Source organism: Anarhichas minor, unplaced genomic scaffold, assembly GCF_050575085.1.
Source record: "Anarhichas minor isolate MPS153535 unplaced genomic scaffold, ASM5057508v1 ptg000021l, whole genome shotgun sequence".
NCBI lineage: Eukaryota > Metazoa > Chordata > Actinopteri > Perciformes > Anarhichadidae > Anarhichas > Anarhichas minor.
Genome location: NW_027466467.1, coordinates 8,367,836 through 8,393,274, shown reverse-complemented (window position 1 = coordinate 8,393,274; position 25,439 = coordinate 8,367,836). Strand labels below are relative to the sequence as shown.

The window sequence follows — 25,439 nt, the reverse complement described above, 5'->3', positions numbered from 1 at the left end:
CGCTGAAAGATTAAATGTGTGATGCCTATGGACCTGTTTATCTGGCCAAATACGATAATGCTGTGTAGAACAATTTATGTAGAAAAATTCAACGAACAACATAAAAAATGATTGTGTGTCACAATGTTTATGTTTCCCTCTTGCATCCATTAAGATTTTTGTAAGAAGCGGGCATTAATTAAGAGGTGATTGCGCAATCATCCAAACTGTTGTTGCCCATATAGTACATGGGCTTTTGGACTGTCCCATCGAACTCCTTAAAAAAAGAAAAACATAAATATGTGGCGCCATCCTGTGGTGTAAATGTGTACTACAGCTGCTGCCTATTCAGCTGTTCAATGACGATGTAGCGACAGTCAGCAAAGACGTCAGTGTGAAGGAGAGCAGATGTGACACATCTCTCGTATGAAAAAAAGAAAAAAAATCTTTATTTCAATAAGCAAAAGATATACATCCATCACTATTGTACACATAATTTCACAAGAGCACCATTTCATTGGAATTTTACAAAATCGTGTCACAGTGTCTGAACGATGATTTTGATCAGCATGACGGTATTTACAAAGATTATATAATATTGTAGTTTGCACCTAAAAAACAAGGATTTTACCACAAGTTGGCACATAGTGAGAGCACATACAGCAGATAGCACCAGGTTGAGAACTGACTGAAATTATACATTGATTTGATACAAAATGGTACAGTACAAGTATACAGCATATCCGTATATCAAAAAGAAACAAGTAATGTCACAGACTGGGATGGTTTTTATTGCTGATCTTTCAGGTGTAAACATACAATCTCTGGTCTGGTGTAAATTGTCATCACAACCACATTTATTTGGTATAATAATTCTGCAACTATTTTGATACAAGATTTTTTTAACAATGTAGATGCACCTGATTTGAACACTTTTCATATTACGCAGACATTAATTCATTGTTATCAGGATATAAAAAGGACCATTTTTGGACAGTAGATTTGTTATCTCAGCATGTACTTCTCAATATAATGTGGATACAGATACCTAGTAACATCATTTTGAACATAACTTACCATTCAACTTGACAGAACAGAGAATCATCATACAAAAAGGACATTGATGAACCTTAAATTACTGAGAGAGGCAGAGAACTATAGTCCAACTCAAAAATATGATTTAAAATATAGTGCTAAGATTGTCACTGTCTTTGTAGCTCAAGTGTTGCATACTGTTCCATTAGACTTCTACCACTAAGAGAATTAACTGAGAACCATATCCATATACAGTATGAACATTTCACATGCAGAGAAAATATGGGTCAAGTTGTACACCAATGCACTTGTGGCTCTGTTGAATACAGTACTATTAGTTGTAAGAGACCAACAGGTGTTTCAGTGGCTTAGCTGTAGTATTTTGTTGGTAGTCTATTATACACTTTCAACTACTAATATGAAACATTACAAAATATGTGTGTCAGGTTCAGCATGTACATTTTACAATGCTAAACCAGTAAGTAAAATCTACTGAAATGTGACTACCGAACAAAAGGACAAAGGGCCCTTTTGAAATGTTTAAAACCAATGCTCCTTTTCATCACCCTTTTTAATAAGTCTCCCATTATACAAGATAATTCCTCAAGGAACGCAGGCTAATAGTTTCCGTCCTCCTCAGTCATGCCCACACTCAGGGCTCTTCGTTCTGTTTGTCTCCGCAGCTTGTTTTTAAGTCTGTTGGAGTGTGACCCAGACTGCCTCCTGAACGGCTGACCTGCGCTGTGAGACACTCTCGGGAGCCGGTGGTGACAAGTGTTCTTGTGCATGTTATCTGGCATTGTCAGTCATCTGCTTTTCTGTCAGACCCGGCGGAACACCTCAAACAGAGAGGCAACTGAGTGCATGCGGTAGAAAAGGTTCAAAGGAATGGCGAAATTGAGAACTGTGGTCCATATGCTGAAACCAAATGTCTCTTGTTCCAACCCGTTGTCGTACTGTGGGCGGCAGCCAAAGGCAGGAAGGATCCACAGCTGAAAGAAAGACAGAAGTTAAACTAGAAAGGTGTACTCAGTAGAGTGCAGATCTCTGCCAGGTGTGTCTGCGACAACTACTGCTGTATTGTGTGATTAAATGAATACAACCCACAATTGGCCATTCCCTATATAGACACTAACGAGCTGCAAGACCTCGTAAAAAAAACACTTCATTCAAACTCAGAAACAAGCGGCGATGTATGCAGGCAATTGGCTCAAAGTCGTGGTATTAGACACTTCATACAATCTTGCCAGAAACAAGTGTTCTGGTAAGTTCGTTAGCTGTTAGCAGTTAGGCAAACAAACAGTCCATTCTGTTGGCGTTAGCCGTACATATCGCAAACTGTTATCCTCTCACTGGGGGTGCAGATTAGCAGATAGGGGGGGCGGGGGGCGGAGAGGCACTCAGCCGTGTTATTACTTGTGGCCCCAACAGGCCAGAGGCCGGTTAAGAATTGTGAGTGAGGATTCAGCAGGAAGTCAATGGCAGTATAAAACAAGCAATAAATGGTGTTTTGAGAAAGTGTGAGTCACATTCACAACTGTTTTATCACCGTATGAAGTTGTTAGCAGACAGTTGAATATATCTGAAGGATAAAAATGCCCCAATCTGACCTTTTCAGTTCAGGTACCGATACCTGGGCTTTGGGTATCGCCCCATACCGGGTGTCAATCCAATATGAGTGTTTAGTTATTAGGCTGTATGCCTCACTGTGTGGAAGTGACTGGGATCATTCTTCTATGTGTAAGGCAGCATCAGGCTTGACAGTATATAATGTATACAGTATTCAAACATAGAATTAATCTGCCCCATTGTTACCGATACCCAATCCAGCTATTTAAAGTCAGTACCGGCCCAATATCGGTATCGGTGCATCCCTGTTAGCAGACATGGTGCAACATTAGCACTCTAGTCGAGTTTCTGGCAACCTCTCATCTCCCTTACCTCTGCTCTTGAAAGAAATATCTGTCTCTTTAACTGCTGGATGTATGTTCACCATGTCACTAACATTTTCTGTCAATTTGGCAGTTAACGTACCATTGTTTCTCTGACATGTTTGCTAAAAACAGCTGCCAGCCATGTCTGCAAACAAGGTTGATGAGAGTGGTGAGAGTGAAAACAAAAATAAAAGCTAAAACGCTACCAAGAGCTGAGGGTCTACACGAGTGATCTCTGTCACATTACACATCGTTAAATTAGGTGATTTAGGTTCTAATTTTAAGTACGAATTTGGTAATTAAATGATAGAATGTTTCAGATAGTAGATTGCTATTATTTAGAGTTTTTACACAACAAAGTCCCCTTCAAATTAATTTCATCTCACCTACATTCAATTATCAAGTTGACAAGTACAAATGCCTACCGAAATGTTGCACATTATCAGGAAGACTGCGATGTTCTTCAGGATTTGCCTCTTTATATTGGTGGGCTCCTTTACTTTGTTTCCCACAGGCAGCGGCACCTCAGACGGTTTCCTCGGACATCTGTACACCTGTCCGCTTTCCTCCTGGTCGTTCTCCATGGTGACACAGGTTCTGTCTGGCGTCTGGTAGGCTCGGTTGATGATGCCGTCGTACGGTGGGGCCAAAGCGGACGTCACCGAGAAGATTTCTGGAGCAGCTGGTAACTCAGGGTCCTCCCTCTCTCCATCCTCTTGCTGGCGATACAGGGACTCTACAACAAAGAGGTTCTGGATGTACTTCTCCAGCACAATGAGCAGAGAGTAGATGAGGTTGGTCCAGCGGTAAGGAGGACTGCTGTTGGTGCCAAACACAGCCACTATGCTGCACCAGGACATGAGCCAGGAGCCAATAGAGGACCCAAACAGCAGCTCTGTGTCCAACTGTCTGGACGGGTTCTTGGAGGTGTCCAGTGGCATGTGGTCCGCTCGATATATGAGCAGACCTGAAGCACCGGCAGAGCACATGAACACCAGCATGACAATGCCGTAAATATAGAACATGGAAATGGCTGACTGACGAGTTTGGAGGGATTCTTCTACATGGGTGACGTAGACCACCAGGATCCCGATAGTGCTGGCCAGTGCAAGTAGACCCAGAATGGGGCCTACGGCGAGGCCTTGGGTTTTAGTAGCCAGCCTCTTACGGTTTGCAGAAAGGTCAATGGTCCTTCCAATGTTCTTCCACATGACGAAGAGCATGGCAGAGACAAAGATGTGGTATTCGACGTTGAAGGGATAGAGATAGAAGAGGCTGCTGGAGAACATGGAGCAAGTGCTGGTGGTGCAGTTACAGTGGGGCTCTGAGTGCACTGCAAAACAAACAAAAACAGATGCAAATTCGTGAGAAATACATCTATTTGTTATGCTGCCCTGACATAACAAAATCACATCCATCTATCAGTACATAATACAATACTATATTTGCAGGAAACCAGACACATTAATATTAAAATAAACATGAGTAAAAAGTGATTCAAAAACATTAAATAATTATGCATAGGATCTCAGAAAATGAAAATAGACTAAATGTAGAACATAGCAATACTTCATTGTGTACAGTTCAGTAATATACGTCACTTTCCAAAAGCACTCAATGAATGAAAACATATTATATCTGGACCGTACCTCTGTATGTAACTTCATTTTAGCGATTCAATATGATAAATTCTTTCAAATACGAATGCTTTGAGAGCCTTCAGACAAAAGTATTACTACTGAACCTTTATTCTAATCCAATCTCGTCTTGAATGTTTCAAGAGAACCACTTTGAAATGCAGATTAGGTTCATTGACATCCTTTTGCTCCGGTGCAATCTTATTTAAACAGGAACTGCCTTAGAGACAGCATACTAGGTGTGACCACTTCAACCACAAACACTTGTTTTATTGCAGTCGTTTTTAGAGGTCTGAAAGTGTCAAATTAGCAGTAACGCACAGGGAAAAAGACCAAAGATTAGATGATAGTCTGAAAAAATAAACACAATCCCAAAACTGGGGTAGCAGAAATATCGCAAGAATAGTCTTGTGACCCCTCCATTTTTTTTCAATCTATTATCTGCCACTGCTCTACATTCATGCCCCCCAATAATTTGGATCAACAATGAAGCCTGAAAGCAAAATATCTCAAAGCAAAAGAGGGCCCCTTAAGTAACTTATTTTAAGATTATTTATGGTATTTATGTTTTATCTCACAATCATAGGCAACCAGGACGGACACTTCTTTATTGACATTGTTTTTAATACTTTTAGATTTGTTATGAAACTTAAATTTGAAGTAACTGTAAAGGCCAGTATTTTTATTAGTTTTTACTAAAGTGTGACTTTAAATTATTTTGATAGTAGCCTATAAAATCAAGTTTATTAATATAAATTGTTCCTATTCTACTGATTTTAATTGGACATTTCACTCATTCGCTAAATGTCTGAGCATCTTAGATGGTGATGACTTTGCAGTTTTTATACTTACTCCCTGTCAAGGCCAGCACAACACGATATGGTAATGCTGATCTCAACAAAACCTTACCGTGTGCCCCACTCACCCCCACCCAAAAGGCCACCACTATGGTACTGCAGCCTTTAATTAAAAAGGGAACAACAGTCACGGTGCAGCCAGCCTCACAGTCAGCCGGATATGAGGAGGAGCAGCCGAACCCCCCAACCCTGAGCTTAGATGTATCAGTTACTGTAATTGCAGCACCCTCGGGAGTTAGCAGCCTGGGGACAAAGCCGTCTGAGGTCAAGCGGGGGGTTGCCAAGGCGGGTGGTGGTGGCTGAAGTGTGGGGAAAGGGCTGGGGAGAGGGCCTCAGCACTAGCAACACTGTGTGTCTCCTGAAACCTAATAGTGAGACGTTCGACACAAACAAGACCCACTGGGCTGCCGAGCTAACCTCCCTTCCCCTCGCAAAACCCTCCTCTCCTTCTTTTTTCTTTCATCCATTGAAGTGAGCTCTCAAGTGGACTATTGTACTTGTCTTCTAGGTACAAGCCAGCAATCAACCCCTTGGCCCTTACCTATAGTGAGGTTTCCGTAGCCCAGGGCAGAGAGTCTTCTCTTATGGTTGTTTAAGAAGTGCTCGGCTTCTGACATCACACCGTTGCACCAGAGGAGGAGGTTGGTAAAGACTGCATGTATTACACCAAATCTGAAGAGACAAACAGTTGAAAACAAGGTTGATGAGCAGTTAACTAATGGCATATGGCAGTGTTATGATACAATATGTTGTTGTCGCTGGTGCGATGTTTCAGGATTGTGGTATCACAACATGCTTTTTGACAATAATTTAAGTTTTGTAATATCACACATACTTCACATACCTCTCAAATGTTTCAAAGCTCTTGATGACATCCTTGATGTGAAACCAGAGAAAATGCACCTAAACAAAACACCAAGACACAGAACCTTAATGTAAAAAGCCAGACAAAACATAATCCAAAATATCACTTAATAAAACATATTTCATAGACAGCAAAATCGACTTAAGAATCGTTTAAATCCCGTCATCAAAAGGATTTTGTCAGTTCCACTCAAATAGCACGGACAATGACAGGATTATATTGTTGCAGTAACTCTGTGCTCACCTCAACAACAAAGAGCACATTATTCAAAGACCTACCGGGTTAAGTGCACAGAAAGAAAAGAAAAAAGCATTGAAAGATTATCACTTTATTGAAATGAAAGTTGGGTTGTAAACGTACCTGTGCTATGGTGTGAGTTGCATGGATGACAGGATATACCCCGAGCACCGCCGACACACAAAACTGATAGCCAACATAATACCCGATTCGGAACGCGTCCATAATCAGTGAAAGGAGTGCAAGGAGAGTCAAACCACCTATGAAGAAAAAATAAATACAGATCAAGTTATTACTGCCACACTTTGACTTTATAGCGAACACATCTTTTCAGGTTATCAAACATAAATCCTTGTAAAGATTATGATTTTCGGATGCTTAAAGAAATACCCTCTGTCATCTCCAAACGCATGGAAAAGAACATCAGTTTGCTATTTTACGCATTTACTGCTGTAATCTGGCGCGTAATCTTCCAAACTCACCTCTTATCCAGCATGTGGTGGCGTGGACGTCTTTCTCGGTCCGCGTGTCCTTCTGTCTCTCCCGCACCAGGATGTACCACATCATCCAGATCAGCTGGAGGATCATGAGGCAGGTGACAAAGGACAGCAGGTGCTCTTCCTTGACAGAGGGGCCATGGTGCGCAACAGCCAGCATCAACGCCGCCCCGATCAGCAGCAGATTGGTCCCGTACTGGCCGCTGAGGATCTCTGCGTTCTTCCTCGGATAATCCCCTGACAAACTGAGTTTTAGTTTAGTGAAAATCTTCTTGTCAGGCTCGGAGCTGGACGACGAGGAAGAACTGTGACAGTAATTGTTCAGACACATAATATCCAGGCCGCTGTGTTCCACCATGGTGGGAGACATGCAGAAGAATCGCAATGCCGGGAGAGGAGTAAAGTCAAAGCCGCGCGCTATAAGAGCATTTGGGGGAGGCCAGGTGCCTAACCTGTTGCTACAAGGTGGGGATTCAGGCGAATAGGTACCGTGCCAAACATGCTAATTCAATCTTCAATGTCCGGCTCAGTGGTCACGCATAGTTTCAATGTCCAGCCTCACTGAGGATGGATTTGATAGATGCCATTGTCATCTTGTAACCATGAAACTGAAATTTCTGGTCGTGTAACAGGCTCGCTAGGAAAAAGGTAGATTGCGTTTCACTCTTTGGTGATCCCAGACCCCTGTCCTCTTGAAACTCCCATATGTTTCAGAGAAATCGCTGGGCTTGCTGTGCCAACCATTCACTGACTAAAGAAGCAAAAACACTAAGCACGGAATTATCCACAACAACAGAAAAAAACGAGCTTCGCTCAAATCCACCTCTTCTGAGCAGCTGCCAGGCAGTCTTTCCAAGTCTGCTGAAATCCTCTCAGGGTGGCTATCGGGTGTTAAGCACACAGTCCTGGATGAGATAAAAGGGAGGATGACATTTCACAAACCTGTGATTTTAACAGGCGGAGGCAAGTGACCTGCCCTGACAGCGCTTCAAATGCAAGTGCCACCTCCTCAAATCCTTATGTCCACTTGTAAAACTTTGCTCTCAAGGTGAAAAAAAGTAGGATCAGATTTCAATGTTCGAATCAACAATGGCTTTTTGTAAGTGGATGTCAACGAGGAGAACACTGAGATCATCAGCACTGAGAGCTCTTATGGACATGACCAAACTCTAGTTCAATAGAGTGGGCGGATGCGCGCAATCAGCATAACAACAGAAGGACTGCTCACACAGATTGAGAGGTGATTGGTGTGAATCTAGGATAATATGGTAATCAGGGTCTTTGAATAATTACCTTATTTAAAAAAAACAAATATGGCTCCATTTTTGAAAACCAACTTGAAAAAAAGTGAAACAGAATTAGTGAAATGGATACACGTAACACAGTGGCTTCACAATAGCTCCTATCTTCTCAGTCCCTCAGGATAGTGAGTCAACCTAGTCCAGCAGCATGACTCAGAAAACATAAAAACAAGTAGTTGGTAGGTGGTTGAAATAGAGGACATGGATATTTGGGGATCAATTGGTGCAAACAAATAAACTAGTTAAAGTGTTTTGGTGAACAGCAGCAATCCTGATTTATTACTATTATTTTCAAAATAAAAGTTTCTATACTCATTTTAGTATCCATTGATTTCCATTTCTCTTAATAATTTCCATTTTATGTTTGTAAACTGTTAATTATTATGTATGTACCACAAAGCTTAATGTACAAGTCCAATCTAGGCGTCATAAACATAACCTGATGGGTTCCTGCAGCTCCACACCTGGCATTAAATACATGCTCATAGGTCAAACTGCAATTATGTTTATTTTCCATCGGTAGCATATCGGAGATCTGCGCACTGCACGTGGAGAAACCAACGCGCGCAGCTGTTGTTTTGTTGATAGGCGTAAAATGTGTTTTGAAGTTGGTTACTAGTAAAAAGTGAGGAGAAATTGGCTTTGATTAAACTGTTTTGCTCATCTTTGGGACCTCATTAACCTATCGCGAGGGACACTCCACAGTGGCGTCACGAGGGTTGGAGAGATGATTAAAGTCCTTAACAGCACATCAGCTGATGTCTGAGTATTGATTTCTTAATCACTGAGAATCAGCCCGACAAAGGAAAAGAGTATGATCTATTCATTATCTGGGAACTTTAATGGGCGATTGACTAAATCTAAACATTTTTGATTTAATCTGGAAGTGTTTAAATTAGCTCTCTGTCGTTTGCACTCCAACGCCCCCAAAACAACCTAATTTGTCAAATCAATAACTGATTGAGAAAAAGATTTGTTTTTTCTTATTGTCTTTAAAAACAAATGCTTATTTTTCAAAGCTGAAGAGATATTTGAGGTACTTGCGTCCAATAGTGAGTAGGTGATGTCATCTTTTAAAATGTGCGTATTGTAGATCTAAGAGCCCAACAAACATTTAAACGTAGCTGTAAATATGTATAATAATACGACACTCTGAAAGGAAATTTTAAATGCTTATGTGTATCATAACCCTTTCAAGTCAATATCTGAATACTTCATCCACCACTGGCATGTATGTTGACCATCAGTAATGAACACACTGGAGAAATAAGTCAAACTGAAAAAAAACTATAAGAAGTGATGATTACATTAAAACAAATCTTAGTGACAAACAAGCCTTTAAAATCCAGTACATGGGGTCCAAAGTTCAGATAAAAATGTTATATTAGGCAAAAGCTTTGCTATATCAGAATGATTTTCTAAATATTTTATTATTTTATACATATACTGTGTATATATATATATACATACATACATACACATACTTTATATACATTTTGAGGCGTCATCTTGGTCCAAGTTAAGCTTTTAATCAAGTTTTGCCAATATTTTGGATTTAGATTTAGATGCACTGATGCAGTCTCAGGTCCATCTGAGACTGCATCAGTGCATCTTCTATATGTGGATGATTTTAAATTATTGATTTGTTCAAGGTTATGCTTAGTCAAGCAATAACATTTATAGCAAGTAGTGAAATTCGTTATAAACTTTATTTCAGAAAAAAAACATTTTACAGAATATGAGCAGTCAACATTGTGAACCACAAACTGCTTATGAAAAAGCAGTGTGTTATTTTTTTTATTAACAGTTATGAATGGTGGAACACCTTTACTCCATTGCTTATACACATTTTTCATCATTTAAATAGAAAAGGCCATTTTCACAGCACATTTTAACAGATCACCGTAGGAAAAGCAAAGAAATAAATAGCACACTATAAATAACAAAAAAAAAGCCAGTTGTTTGCTTGAGTGTCAGGGTCCTGGGGCCGTATTCATAAAGCTTTCTAAGAGTTTCTTAAGCAGAGGAGGAAATGGTGGAAAGAGAAACAGATGCTGAATGACAGTAAGTGAATGAATCACTAGATTGTATTACTGTAATGTTTGAGGTTGATCTCATCAGAGATGCGCTCACATCTCCCACTCAACGCTAAAACACCAGACATGAAAGTGATCACAACACGAAGATATTTGGCAACTGGAAAAATGCAACAATGTCTGCTGGTTTATAGATTTGCATGCCGAATAACACCGCTACTTACAGTATATAAACTGGATGAAAGCTGAGCCCTTTTCTCCTGTAAAAATCAAATAGATTAAGTACAAAAATGAAACACTAAAACTAAAAAAACATGTCTAAATGGAGCCTATTTTTCTTTGGGATCCACCAATCACACGTCTTTAAAAGAATGTGTTGTATAGCAACAGGGTCAACCACACCTCCTCACTATAATGTTTCTGTCCCTTCCTTGAGTTGCTCTGAGAAGTTTTCCAAATCACTCCTAAGCTAAAACTCCTTGCTAGAAATGCTTAGGCTTAGTTCTGAGAACGTTTGTGAATACGGCCCCTGGTGTTGTGAATGGTGGCTCAATATCATACCTTCCTGAAACACATTTAAAACAGAGCCGACCCATCGTTAATGTTATCAGTAACCACTATTATTCAGGAACACCTTTTCCTACTACAACACAATGCATCACATTCTATTGACAGTCATCATTGTTTCTTTGGGGAAACACATCAGTGACAAATCATAAACGGAGACGGTTAAACTCTCACCGACACCACAGTGATCCTACCATGCTGAGCTGCCCAACCAAAAGCATCACTACAGACTGACCACAGTCAGCAGAGGGGTCTACATCAATCAGCTGCAGATATATAGATATATATAGATATATATCTATATATCTATATATAAGCAATCTTAAGTTTCAAAAGACACATGTTGCTGATTTTGATTAAGTTGTAAATGTTTGGTGCTTTGTTAAGTGCATGTGTCGTTTCAAAATGTGGCCGTATACCATTATGGTCAGTGTGTGTGTTTCATTTTGGTGCTGGAATGTCTCAGGTTTTTGGCATAAATTGTCTTACAGTGCAATGCAGTTTGTTGATTCAGTTGTAAACTTGACATTGCTTCAGAAACATGTGCAGGTAATGGAGGAAAACTATCATAAGAAAACTCAACATTGTGGATAACAAGATTACGTAAAGTACAGATTCTTCAGCGTTGGTATTAAGTATTTAATGACACAATATTTCACAAGTTATTTATTCAATTCAAAGACATTTTGTGAAACTCAAAATGACAGCTTAAAAAAAAAAAAAAAAAAAAAGCATTATCCTCACCTGTCACATTCATCCAAGCAAAGAGATGAACATGACCACACCCATGAACTGTGTGAAGAGGATGAATGGAGTGAAGAAGGACCACACTGGCCACAGGGCCATGTTTAGGCTGCAAGGAAAGTACAACAACGCTTACAAAGATGCACAATATGAATTAGTATCAGTGTTGATGAATCATACATTATTGATTAACTAGTTTTGCATTCGACAGCTTCCCACTTTCTTCTAACCAGTGACTCCAATCAACCATTTAAGCGACACAACTTTTTATGAAATTGTGTCTCATTTGAATCTATGCAGGTGTCTGCACACAGCTCGACAATAAGCGTGTAAAAATCAGGTTGATGCCCAATTAAAAAAGTATGGAAAACCATCCAAAACAATAAAAGTGAGCAAACTGTGTCTCCGGGCGCCAAGTAGCGTTTGGGGGGGAGGTCGGCAATGCACTCAGCTGTGTTATCACTTGCGACCCCCACCGGCCGGGGGCCAGTTAAGAGCAGTGAGTGAGGAGTCAGCAGGCAGTCAATGTAAAACAGGCAATTAAGAGGCAAAGTCCCACCCCTTTCAGTGGACCACCATGGGACCTTATTTGTAAAAACTATGTCCGGTAGTTGAATTTTTTGCATGTCAAGGAAGCCTTTAATAGTTATTATCATTGCCCTACTCAGCCCCTCATCAACCACAGACAATTCCATAGTGTATTAATGAATGGGTGCTGCTAAAATATGCAATGGTAAAGGTCCCACCTCACACTGCGTTAAGATGCATTAAAATATTCCAAGCCATGCTCACCCACACAGGTGTGTTCAATAATGTAATTTATTGTTACTAATTGGACAACATATATGTTCAGTAAACTGATATAATTTCACTTCTAATCACGCACGCAGATAACTTTAAATTGCACATTTAAATAGGAGAGGTACAGGAAGTCAAATGTTCTGTAGAAAATAAATCGAATGCTGTTCTACTTTCTTTGGTCTCTAAAAGAGTTAGTTGTTCTGTTTTTTGCTGTTTTACCTGCAAGATGCAGCGATAAAGGCTGCGGTGGTGATCGGAGGAATGGCAGGGTACTGTTGGTCATAGTGCTGGATGCCTTTGAACCACTCCAGGTACACAATGCAAAACATGGCCAGAGACAGGCAGATCCCGAGGAGTATCAGACCCACGTTGAACCACCAACTGAAAAAACAGGGGTTGAAAGGAGGAAGACTCAATTAAGACCCGAAGGTATAAAGAGTGGGTGAAGCTTTTGAAATGCAGAAGATGGGATCGTTAACAACACCACAAACAGCTTCTAAGTGTTATCAGACACCAGGGGTTTCATTGGTACCATGATGATGATTTTTATCTATGATGATGTGTACAGGTAATTCACAGCAAATATATTCTTTCTCTTGACTCAATCACCTTTTGATGTCATCATTCTCCATGATGTTGTGGAGGAAATCCACGTAGTAGGTCACACCTATAGATGCCACGAGCCAGAAAATGGAGTGTCTGTTAATGCGAGGGAGAGGTTTAGCATCTTTTTCCTCCTGACCTGAATGGCAATAGAAAAGAAAGAGTTTCAATTCATGAGTCTACATTTAGAGATCTAACTACGTAAAAAACAAAACAACTTGATTCAGAGCAAATTACGCTTAATTATTAACTGAGAATTGCCCAGTGTGGCTACAGTCTGAAAGAATTGTTCAACACGAACACACTTTATGAGTCAGTAAAATGGAATACTAAGAGATAGTAAAAGTGTTACAGTATGGTACAGAATTTACAACTAAATATGAGGGTTTTTTCTTGCTATAACAGAATGTGCCAAGTCCCCAACCTTACAGGTTTAAGGAGCTTTTGAGGTGAAACCGATAGCTATCTTTGAGATAATCTTACGTCTCAGAGAGGTATTAATCTCTATAATTTACTGGTTGATTAAACGTATCAGAGCCCATTGTTGGCTGCTGAACTGCTTCAGCATGCAGGTCTACTCTGTGCAGAGTTCACGGTGAACTTCATGCCCTAGACAAGTAGTTGACCTACATATACGTTATTCCTGGTGGTCCATCTTGGATACAAGATAATATTAGACCAAGTCGTCAGAAGAATCACTGACGGTATGTAAACGGGGGGGAAAGCAGCCATTAATAATAAAAAGGGTTAACCACTTGATAAATCTTTCGCCTGTTCCTTATATTACAGCTATTAGTTTACACTGTCAAAGAGACAGCCCTTAGATTGAAGACAGTGTAGGAGTTCCCTGTATTATGTTGCTGAGCTGGCACAGCATTTGCTGCTCACAGTCAAAACAATCAAGAATTGTTGTATTTCTGCCAGTGAGGGCCTCAGAGTTTGTCCACCATACAGCCAATAGCATAGTTATGTGAAGGCAAAATGGCAAACTGTCTAAAGATTGTCTAGCAAGTGGTCTAACGTTACAAACTGGCCATTGAATAGATTTAAACTATAAAAGATAGCTACTTTCCTAACAATACTGTTAGCTCAAGTTAGCTATCAGGCTGTCCTTATATGACACTTAGCTAACGTTACAGTGGGTGTGTCAAGTGTCTAAACAAGAGCTAACGTCACTTAACGGTTGTTAGCTCTGTCAGAAAACTAGTCAAAGTTAGCCAACAGTGTTAGCCAACACAATCTTTTTGGGGCTTACTCTTCTCATCTTCGTCCCCGTTTGTCGTTGTTTGCATAAGAAACTCCGCATCTCTCTTAAATCTATTCCGCAAAGTCGCAAACTGAGGGTCGTTAAGCATTGTGTTGATGCTATCTTTAACTTGCACTAGCTCTAAAGGCTGACTAGTGATTAGAAGGCACTTCCTGTTAGACAGAGTCGCTTTTATATGACGCACGTGAAAACGACAGTTGTAGTTCTTTTTTGTTATAAGGAAAAACAACAGTTTAACAAATGTCAAGGCATAGCTAAAGAAAAACTATGAAAGCGTATCAGTTAAACAAACAAAAAAGTAATGTTCTTCATTAGAAATGTATAAGAAGTATATATATATATATATTAAAAAAAGAAAAAGTATGCCAAGTACATAGGGAGGTCTTCAAAATGTTTTACATTTGAGTGCATTTTAGGACATTGCATATTTCCATCCTTTAAATTTGCTTTGATTTTATTTAATTCTTCAGTGTATTATTGATGTATTCTATTTTCTGGTCTTTGTTTGTGCAAATGAATAAACTAAACCAAGGTCCCTTTTGAGTTTATAAAACAATGTTTAATTTCCCCCCATTTACATGTATAAATACAAAACGTGGCTAAGAGAAGCAGGTTATTCAATAGCAAACTCTATGGGACCAACAATATAGGACTTGTGATGCATACACTAAACTCTACATTTATAGTATGATTACAGTGAATGTTTGTTACATCTAGCACTTGCAAAAAGGTAAATATTTCATTATCTGTACCCTACTACAGAACACGACGACAATCCTTTGAATAAAGAACAACCATGTGTTTGAGAACATTTTCCACAAAGACTATCTTGACACGAACCAGAACAACCTCAAAGGGGTAACTGAGGATATTTGAATGAACAGGACACTTGTTCCCATCCGACAAAAACTTTGCAAAATGCATAGCAGCTGGCTGTGTTTCAACGTTTATCTTGAATGTATACTTTTACATAGCACGGGCAAGAATCTGACACTACTGATACCGTTGTCCTATTTCACTCTCAATTTCAATCTGGCACAGACTGGACACCTGCAGAGAAGGAAAGTGAATAAAACTTGCTGCTACCACTTATTCTATAGCAAACAGTCACAATATACATTCTGATGCCAGTTTATAAAGGTACATCTAAAACGAATACATTTTTAGTAACAGTCCTGCAGTGAGTCCTAAATCATTTTTTGGCATCGGTAATTTGTTGTACCATTGGATAGTATTGTGTTATACTGAAAGAGGTGTAACTAATAATAAACCACCCTTGTTTACATTAATATGGTAAAAGCCTTTTGGGAAAACATGTTGAGTTTTGTTCACAAACAGGTAACGGTGACACGGTCATAAGCTCCTTTGCACTCATTATTCCTGTGCAGATGCACCAGATAAGAGTGTTGCCTCATACTTTGGTTTTTATGCTGGGGATCAGTAAAAGAAGAAATACCTCCTTACAATAGCACAAGGTGTACTCACCACTGTACAGTGCTTTATGTGAAACAATAGAGAGAAAATGATGGATGCTAAAACGAAATGCAACTATAAGACGAGTAGAGAAGACTCTTAGAATCCACCATAAGCTACTGGTCATACCAGACCAGGTAAAGGCTGTATTAAGGGTGTGTTTTGAAGAGTTAGTTCACTATTAATGATTAAACATAAGCTCTCAAAGATAATTTAACAGTATCACCAGCAGAGAAGGATCATAAAGGCTTTAGTGGAAAAACTTCTGACTGTATTGAAACGAGCAAGTGTTTTATTACTCAGGACATCAAGGACTTCAACATTTCATCTTGAAGAGAAAACATGGTTTCTTCTTTCAGAAATGGCATTCTCACTTCAATACCCAAGGGAAACAAATTAAAATGGCATTGATCAGATAGTTATGACTGCCACCAAGACCAAATTTTAGTGAAACTGCCCCATAAAAACACATGGCCACACAGTTAATCCTGCGATATCAAATGGCACAAATAAAATGTCGATCGGAGATCTGTTTTGCCACAGCAAAGACGGGCTTAGTTTCAGTTGTTCTGGAGTATCCTGTGGGGTCTGGATTCAAACAAAAGCATTGAGCAATATTGAGTCACACTGTGGACAAGAAAACACTATTTTAATACCAGCAAACTTGAGTAACAGCTTGACTAATACCCAAAGTATGCAATATACAATTACAAGTAAGCAGTGTGATGAATGAGCATCAGTGTTAAACCTGCTGGGATTAGCAGAGCTTCATAAAGGTGGGCAGATTTCCTCCTCTGTCTCTGTGTGTGTGTGTGGTGTGTGTGTGTGTACAGGGTAAAGGGGCTGCTCATTCTAGCGGTGGAAAATCAGACAGCATTAAAACTTCACCTGAGGCTGACACCAAGCGTCTTGCTTCTATGGAGCTTCTGTGTACCTGGCCAAGTGAACCCCGTTCGGGGTGCCGAGGAATGTGCATTAGCTTCGTCCCGTGTGAGAGTCAAATTCACCTCAGGTGCACCTCTCCTATTTCCCTTCCCCCACTCCAACATCCAATCCCACAGATAAAGTGCCATTTCCCAGCCTTACCGTGGGCTTGGAATGTGGAACAGAGGAGCCATCTATCACAATTGTCATTTCATACATAAAACAATACAGACACGTTGTGAGGCGATTTGTATAAAAAAAGTCTTTCTCCTGCTGACGAGGCCACTGCAATCAGTGAAGCTACGGAACAGGACATGTAATTCAGTTATAAAATTATTTAATCTTCGAGATTAGGTCATCTGTACAAAAACATCCAAGGGAGGACGGCAGACAACTATATGGGGCGTTTAAATTTCAAAAGTCTATGAACAACATACATTTCATGCCAGACGGGGGAGATAAACACGTCTACTTTACAAGTCTAACTCTTTCTTTCAAGACTCGAAATTTGGGATTGCTGTTGACCTTCTTGTTGAAAAGTGCAAGCACCTCCTCCTCTTTTTTAAAATTACTATCACCAGTGAAAGAGTAGTACGCTGCCACAACCTGTAAAAGAGAAGAAAAAACTTTAACATCTTAATAAACAACATGAAAATTCAGTATTTTATGAATACTTTTATTTTCAAACTCTGCTACCAGGTCGGCATTTATAGCCTACAGTTTACTTTCAGGCCTATTCAAAATTTTGAAATGCACTGAAACCAGCGCCAAGCTGTGGCTTGGAAGCCTATTTGCACTACTGACGTTACCGTTTTTAGACTATAGCCTAATTTAATTTGTACTACAGTATAACATATTTCAAATACTGTATACACAATTATACACAGTACAGTAATTTGATTTGTGCGTTTGAAACAGCTTTACTATATTTTCAAATTCAGTAAATAGCAACGTTGATGGTTTCACTACTTTTTATTAGTGTAATAAACACAAATAATAATTACATGATAATCTGCATGAAAAATAAAGAGAAAGGAGAATAATGGTATAATCATTTGCCTATAGTGATCCATGTGTACAAGTACTACTGTAATACTTAGAAGAACACGGTGCTGCTGGGATTAGAAGTCAATTGTATTAAAACACTCCATGACTCACCTTCTTCCTAAGTTTCTTTACTGGCAGTTCCTGGTCAGCTGAATCTCTCAGTACTGCTTTGATATTTCCTTTCCAGTTGAATTTGCCTGCAAGTAAATCAGAGATTTATTATTACTTAAATTAGCTTGGGGGGGGGGGGGGGGGGGGGGAATTTCTTCCCCGTTAACAAAAGAAGCAACACTGACCCCTGGTGGCCTTTTCTATTTTACATCATTTATTTTCTGCAAGATGTCAGTCAAAGTCATGTCGGGAACCACATTACCTTTGGGAACTTCTTGATCCTCAGTCTCCTCTGAAGTGACATCAGCCTCTTGGTCAACTGAAAGAAAAAACTAAATTGTTAAATATACATTCAAACAAGGACCCAAGAGCACACAGCAATAAAACAGACATTCTAATATATCAGTAATGTATCAGGATTCATTAAAATATGCTAAAAAAAACGGATCATATGATACTGTAAGAACAGCATTATTTTTAGAAAACACCTTACCTGTCTTTGACTTCTTGCTGGATGTCTCTTCATCGGCACCGCTCTGCTCTTCATCGGCGTCTTCCTCGGAGCCGTGCTTTCTCTTTCTGTCCCTTTTCTTCTTCTTGCCTTCTCCTGGCTCTTCTGCAACCGCCTTATCGGCACCTTTCGCAACCTTCCCATTCTTCTGCTGACGGGCCTCTTTGCGCTCGCGTTTGTTCAGTTTCTTCTTCGCACCGTCTTGATTTTCATTTCCATTAGAATCCGCTTTGACTTCAGCGACTGTCTGCTCGGCTTCTTTAGTCCCCTGGGGGGCCTCGGGAGGCTGTCGGATTATAGGTGAGTAATGAAAGTCAGTTGGGATATTGAAGACAAGGAGGAACTTCCCTTTTCTTTCCATGACTAAATGTATTACAACCAGATAGTATAAGGAAAACCACATACATGATAACCTAGATGTTAAATCATCTATGTAAGATAAAGTAAATCCCTGTAGCATGTTTCTAATGTACTTCAGGGCCACTGGAAACCTCCAACTATTGCATTTCATCACTTTGGATTTGAACTTAAACTAAAAACTCGTTCACTTTGATGTATGCTGACAGACAGTGACAATGTGCACAAGGGAACAGCCAAACAAACAACAACAGTAACCTTTAAGCAGAGTAGCTTACACTGTCAGCTGCAGCAAAGATGTCCCACACTTCATCATGAAGGCTGGTGTTAGATATTTTAAGACTGTTTCTCATCCAGTTCTGAGGAAGAGACCAAAAATATATATGGATTAGTAAATGCAGGCAAGCCAGTTGTTCATCACAGTGTGGTTAATAAAACAACATTATTGGTAAGTATTACTAACCTGGAACTTAGCCTTCTTTCTTGGGACGTTATCATAAGCACTGACTTGCTGGAGCACCCCCTTTAGCTTTGCACTGACTCCAGGTTTGTTCATGGCGTCTTGGACTCTCTTCAGGAGAGGATTCATCAAGTTAGAAGCAAAATAAAAAAACACAAATACAGACAGTAGACAGTGATGGTTATCGTTTCCCTCCATTTTACCTGGATCCACTGCTGCTGTTTCACATCTCCTTTGTTTGCCTTAGCCTCGTAGCCTTTGCCTCCATACTTTTGGTCTTCACTGATACATTTAACGTGGTTCTTGTAGTCATCACCCCTGTTCAACACGTACAGAGAGACACCATTTAACACACTGAGATTGGGGGAATGACGCCACGTGGGTTTTAAAAGAAAACATTAGCGAGAGTAAACCGAAAATGAGACCACAGTAGACGCTCGGACATTACCAGAAATCTTTTCCACAATCGATGCAGGACAGGACCTGGCATCCCCGGCACATGCCCACGTGTTTATCAACCTGGGCTTTTTTCAGGGATTCACCACAGCCGTTGCAGGTGAAGAACACCATTTTAACGACACGTTTTGCTTGACTACACTGTATTGATAATTTTTTTATTTAACCGAATGTGCTAACACAGATAATGCTAACGGTACCAACGTAGTCAAGCCGAAACCGGTGCAATCCTCACGCGAAAGCGGGACCCGACTGTCCACAGCGCTGGTACGAGCTAACGTTAACGTTAGCCAACGAAAGGTAGAGACGCTCTTCTAAGAGCTAGAAGCTGATGTTTATCAAAGCGTACAGATGTTGTGAGCCTCGAGCTGATTGCTACAAACCGCCTGTTCTGTTCCGTTCGTGGGAAGTTTTCAAAACACACGTGATCACACCATGAACAACATTAATATTCTTCCGTGTAAAATGCAAGTTGAGAGATGTTCCGACCAGTGTGATATTAATATTGTCCAACGTTTATTTCTATAATCAAGAGCTAAATTGCAGCTAGTTAAACCAATTTGACACGTGGCAGTATATTAAATCATAGACTGAAAGTCTCAAAATAATCCTTTTATGTTATCTGCTTCATTTTTAGGCGGAACGAAATACGGGTTGCACCAGGAAGTGAGGTGTCGTATTGATGCTGGATAAAGTGACCCATCATCCACATAAAAGGTGGACTTATCAGACGTAGGTTTGGATTTATGTTTCTAGCAAACCTTACTCCGCTAACGACATTTAAGGCTTTTATTCTCGTTTGTAAATGTAATTATTTAGGGATCTGGTGCTGCACCGGCTCACACTGCTCAATGTCGTAGGTAGTTAGCATAGCATTGCAGTTAGCTTGTTAGCCGTTTTCGTCCAAATTTTTGCATGGGTGGTCTCGTAGGAGAGAACGCTGGAGTCTGCGCGGTTGTTGGATTATCTATTGATGAATATTATCATTTCAAAAAGAAAAAGGCATCGCTTGCGTCACTTTTTGTTTGGTGACATTTCAAGGACAAGCTAACCAGAGAAATTATTTATATTTCCTTTATAAGAGATTTGCTGTTTTTGTCATGTTGTGTCCCCTAAGAAAGTGTTTTGATGGAGAAGTTGGAGCTGGGTGATTCAGCAGCTGATTGACCATGGACACCCTGTCCAGCCACAGCTCGTACCTCCTGCAGCAGCTCCAGGAGCAGAGGATTCAGGGTCTGCTCTGTGACTGCATGCTGGTGGTCAAAGGTGTCTGCTTCAAAGCCCACAAGAATGTCCTGGCTGCTTTCAGCTCCTATTTCAGGTGCTTTTATGCAATTATTTTTTATAATAGAGTGACATGTCAGTGAATCTGTGGCATATTTCCATCCTTACCACGTAGCTAAGTAATCATACACTGCTGTTAATGCTACAAATGCTGCTTTGATCTTTCCAGGTCATTATTCCAAAATTCCCCCAGTCAGAAGAATGAGGTGTTCAACTTGGTCATCCAGGATGTCAGTGGCATCGGCCAAATATTCGACTACATGTACACCTCCCATCTTGACATCAACCAAGATAATGTGCAAGCACTCCTGGACATTGCTCAGTGTTTGCAGGTTCCAAATGTTCAGAGCATGTGTAATGCTTTCCTCAAGCCTTGTCCTCCTCCAGTGGAAATCACATCGTTTTCACTTCCGGGCATGCTGAGTTCTGAGCATGACTGCCTCTTGGGGAGCAGTAGTCTTCCTCACGATGTTGACCTCCACTGTCCCTCTGAAACCCAGAAGCCTGGCTTCAGTAGTGATGTGGACCACACCAAAAGGTTGCCTATTTCTGTGCCTAATAGCTCCTCGAACTGTGACACAGCTAGCAGCACTCCAGCACCTGTAGAAAAACAGCTTGTCCATGGCTACAAGCTCCGTAACTTCTATAGTAAGCAGTACTTCAAGCAAAGTGCACTTGAGACTAATAGTGCAGCCTTAAATCAAGGCCCGTGCCCTTTGGTGCTGGTGGAAGAGCAGCCGTGTCAGCTCGGGGTCAGCCCCACTCCCGTATGCTCAGGAAACACAGTTCAGCCCAATCCTCCCTGCACATCTGTGGCAGTCGTAAAGAACCCCGTCTCTTCTTTAACACCCTCAGATAATTTAAACACCCCCAACGCTAACCCGGCAGACTCAATGCTCAACAAGCCAGTGCGCCCAAAGAAGGCTGTGTACCTGAAGAAATACAACTACCTCCGATCTCAGAAGGCATTGGAGGAGATGTTTGCTGAATCAGTGAGTGAACCTGTCCTCAGATGTCCCAAAAAGAGTCATCAAGAAGAGTCTGTGGTCCAGACTGAAGCTTCAGAAGCTCCCGTTGAGGGCCTTAACTCAGACAGAGAGCAGGTTACAGAGACGGCAACAGATACGCAACTTCCCAGTCCAACACCTGTGAACCAAGAAGTGCAAAATCTGAAAACTTTGCCAGAGCCACCGCAGCAGATAGGAAACAAGCAGTATTGTTGTGAGGTGTGTGGGAAGATCTTCAGACACCCGAGCAATCTGGAGCTGCACAAGCGCTCACATACCGGTATTTACTGATTCAATTGGCCTTATAATCACACATGGTATACAGTGACATGTTTCTGTAATAATTGTAATTTAGTTCTAGGAATATTTTCAGAAGCAAACATACATTTATTTTTTCTGCAGGTGAGAAGCCCTTCCAGTGTAATGTTTGTGGGAGATACTTCTCACAGGTAACGTCTGGTGTATTATTCAGATTTTCCAGAGTTATTCTTAGATGGGAATAATATATTGAGATATCTAACAGATTTTTTTTTTTACAGGCTGGAAATTTACAGACACATTTGCGGCGACATTCTGGAGAGAAACCGTACATCTGTGAGTTATGTGGTAAAAGGTATGGCACCTTCTATGTGTGCAATTTCCTCATTTACATTTTTGGTCATTCACCTCCTCCCTGTATACGTTTTTTTTTTTTGTCACTTTGTTGTGTATTGTATGTCTGTGTGTCTTCCTTTACTTATTGCAAATTACTACTTACTCATGACTAGTTTACAAAAGCTTGACTTGATTTCAGGCATACCAATAACGTTCAGGCAATAATTAAGAAATTGATGAATTTGTGGCTGTACTGGACTAATTAACCAATTACAATAGATTATAGTTCAGGCCCCAGTGATATGATATTGTCCCTGTATGACACAGCCCTGTAATATAATATATAATAGTCTCTACAGTAGCCTATAAATTGAATATTCATCTGTGTTTTCCAGCTTTACTGCATCAGGGGATGTCCATCGTCACAAAGTGGTCCACACAGGAGAGAAGCCACATCTGTGTGATATATGTGGTCGAGGTAAATTACTGCTCTCGACAGAAGCAATTATCTTAATTATTTCCTTTATCCATCTATATGTAGTTCTTACCTAATGTCCTCATTCTTAAGTTGAATCTTTATCAAGTATTGATAGTAGGTTGAGCTTCTTAGTTCACAGACCCAGTGATTTTTTTTCAATTTTTTTTTTCATTGTGCTTGTCTTGTACCTCAGGATTTAACAACTTGAGCAATCTCAAGGAACACAAGAGGACTCACACCACAGACAAGACATTCACATGTGACCAGTGCGGAAAATCCTTCAACACACACAGGAAGCTTCTGAAGCACAAGGCCCGTCACACTGGGGAAAAACCACACAGCTGTGCCACATGTGGTAAAGAACAGCGTCTATAGCGTTGAAAGTCTTATTCACATTGATTACACTGTAGACATAGTTGTATACAACACTATGCTAGGAAACAATTAGTCAGTTAACTGGAAATGAATCTGCAAATATGTTGCTCTAGTCTCTAAATGTTCTGCTCCTCTTTGTCTCATGTGACTGTAAACTGCATATCTTCGGGTTCTGGACATAACAAGCATTTTGATGACATCACATCGGGCTTTATTAAATTATAATGGCCATTTTTCCCAAAACATGCTTGAGTCATGTTGTGAACACACCCAGTAAAAGTTAATCAGTTTTAAAAAATATATATATATCTTTTTTTTAAATTCAGTATAGACTAATGTCTGCACCGTGTTTTACACTCAATATGTGTTCTTAATTATTTTAGGGAAATGCTTCATTGGCTCAGGGGACCTGCAGCGTCACATACGATCGCATACTGGTGAGAAACCCTACATCTGCAACGCCTGTGGAAAGAGCTTTACCCGCTCTGCCATGTTGAGGAGACACAGCAACATGCACTGCAAGGGGGCTCCAGCCGACAGCCCCGCTACAGACACCTCTGACCCACCTTGTAGCTCAGATAGAGTGGCCGCGTTCCCCAAACCCGTCAGCCACAGTAAACCTCCTGCCGCAACCAGTGAGCAGCATTTCCCCGGCTTGATGCCCCATGCAGGGTTAGAAAAACCCTCACCGGCTACTACTTCACCACCACATATAGAGACTCCACCTCCCAGCATGCACCTCAGCCCGGCTTCTACCCCCACCCCCCTTCCTGAGCTGCGCTCGCTGGTACCCCATCACCTCCTCTCCTCCAACCACCAGGAGAGAGGTGCAGCCCCGACAGCCACAGACCACATGAAGCTTTCCAAACACCACCTGTCTCCGGAGGTTGTGTACGGTCCGTATGTGGAGAATGGGAATATGTCGGTGGAGATGGGCAGAGGAGGGGTGGGGAGGCCCTACCTCCCTCCCACAGCCAATCACTGCAGTTCCCTCACTTCTTCTAGCAGGCCCAATAGTGGCTCATACAGGTCCACTGAAGCCCAGTTTATCTCCAGTGTAACTCTGTGGGGCCTTGCAATGAAAACGGTGCAGAATGATAATGACATGGAGCAGTAAAATGTTGCATCTTACGAGATATTAGATAAGAACAGCATAGCTAGTTCAGAGGTTGTGTACTTTTCACTGATATTGAATTAGTTTTCATTGATATCACCTGGCTCTTGATTGGTTAAACTGACCTGTAACACACAAACGGTAGCTCCTATGTCTCCTGTGATAAAGCAAACATGAAATAGTAATATGATTTATTCATAACTGGAAATGTTTTATTTACGTGTTCAGAGTTTTTACCATGACTCCCAATCAAAGTAAGAGCTTCCTAGTTGTTTCTTAAAAGAAAGAAAGAAGCTTTGCGCTGCTCTTAAAACTTCCGATGCTGTTGCTGTTCTGGCCCCAGTCAGTGATGTCACAGCAGGTGTGCTCCTTCAGATGTCACCAAGTGTATCGACCTTAAATATAGAGATGCAGCGCTGCAGCAGTATTTTGCCTTCTGGGATTCAGTGTGGATTTACCTCTTACGGTTTCAACTGTAAACATCCCAGGATGCACCTCAGCTAATTGAGGTGTTAATTACACTCTTTCACTTTGTATATACAGCACTGCACTTTAACATGTAAAAAAAATGCATATCTATTTTCAACTATCAGTGTGAAATGTGGCTGTATTATATTCATATGAGAATAAAAGATGTACATTATATTTAATGTTCACAGTTGCCCCGTTAATGTTTCAGACCTCAACAGTAATACCTCAGTGAACAAAAAAGTTTAACGTTTTAAATTTCTTTGAAATCAAACCAAAATCCAGCACTCATCACTGTTACGGTGATATGAGAAACAATGCTCCCATCCATATATCTGTTACACATGCAATGCAAAGTAGGACATATTAACTATACACCATGAATGTGGAAACTACTATTTGAAAGCTTATCACACAAAA

The 25,439-nt window shown here is 40.5% G+C and overlaps 4 protein-coding genes across 5 annotated transcripts; 1 reads left to right on the top strand and 3 right to left on the bottom strand.

Moving 5' to 3' along the window:
• Nucleotides 1-404: 404 nt before the first annotated feature.
• otop1 (otopetrin 1) lies at nucleotides 405-7,943 on the bottom strand. Its single transcript, XM_076095725.1, has 6 exons — nucleotides 7,027-7,943; nucleotides 6,668-6,804; nucleotides 6,287-6,345; nucleotides 5,984-6,114; nucleotides 3,374-4,281; nucleotides 405-2,006 (listed from the first exon to the last, which is right to left on the bottom strand). Exons 1-6 carry the CDS (start codon nucleotides 7,409-7,411, stop codon nucleotides 1,836-1,838), a joined length of 1,791 nt encoding a protein of 596 aa, XP_075951840.1. The 5' UTR covers nucleotides 7,412-7,943; the 3' UTR covers nucleotides 405-1,835.
• Nucleotides 7,944-10,032: 2,089 nt separating this feature from the next.
• tmem128 (transmembrane protein 128) lies at nucleotides 10,033-14,512 on the bottom strand. The gene is made up of 4 exons (XM_076095727.1): nucleotides 14,349-14,512; nucleotides 13,100-13,232; nucleotides 12,710-12,871; nucleotides 10,033-11,798 (listed from the first exon to the last, which is right to left on the bottom strand). Exons 1-4 carry the CDS (start codon nucleotides 14,446-14,448, stop codon nucleotides 11,699-11,701), a joined length of 495 nt encoding a protein of 164 aa, XP_075951842.1. The 5' UTR covers nucleotides 14,449-14,512; the 3' UTR covers nucleotides 10,033-11,698.
• A 385-nt stretch (nucleotides 14,513-14,897) lies between these two features.
• Nucleotides 14,898-20,125, bottom strand: lyar (Ly1 antibody reactive homolog (mouse)). Its single transcript, XM_076095726.1, has 8 exons — nucleotides 19,692-20,125; nucleotides 19,447-19,561; nucleotides 19,247-19,354; nucleotides 19,062-19,142; nucleotides 18,409-18,712; nucleotides 18,178-18,234; nucleotides 17,916-18,001; nucleotides 14,898-17,363 (listed from the first exon to the last, which is right to left on the bottom strand). The coding sequence occupies exons 1-8, from the start codon at nucleotides 19,811-19,813 to the stop codon at nucleotides 17,226-17,228; spliced, it is 1,011 nt and encodes a 336-aa protein (XP_075951841.1). The 5' UTR covers nucleotides 19,814-20,125; the 3' UTR covers nucleotides 14,898-17,225.
• Nucleotides 20,126-20,343: 218 nt separating this feature from the next.
• zbtb49 (zinc finger and BTB domain containing 49) lies at nucleotides 20,344-25,205 on the top strand. 2 transcript variants are annotated; one of them, XM_076095875.1, is made up of 8 exons: nucleotides 20,344-20,431; nucleotides 20,821-21,020; nucleotides 21,153-22,270; nucleotides 22,393-22,439; nucleotides 22,530-22,603; nucleotides 22,980-23,062; nucleotides 23,256-23,417; nucleotides 23,821-25,205. In XM_076095875.1, the coding sequence occupies exons 2-8, from the start codon at nucleotides 20,869-20,871 to the stop codon at nucleotides 24,552-24,554; spliced, it is 2,370 nt and encodes a 789-aa protein (XP_075951990.1). In that variant the 5' UTR covers nucleotides 20,344-20,431; nucleotides 20,821-20,868; the 3' UTR covers nucleotides 24,555-25,205. The 2 variants fall into 2 exon arrangements, with proteins under 2 accessions (XP_075951990.1, XP_075951991.1); XM_076095876.1 differs by having other exon boundaries at nucleotides 20,817-21,020.
• The last annotated feature ends 234 nt before the right edge of the window (nucleotides 25,206-25,439 follow it).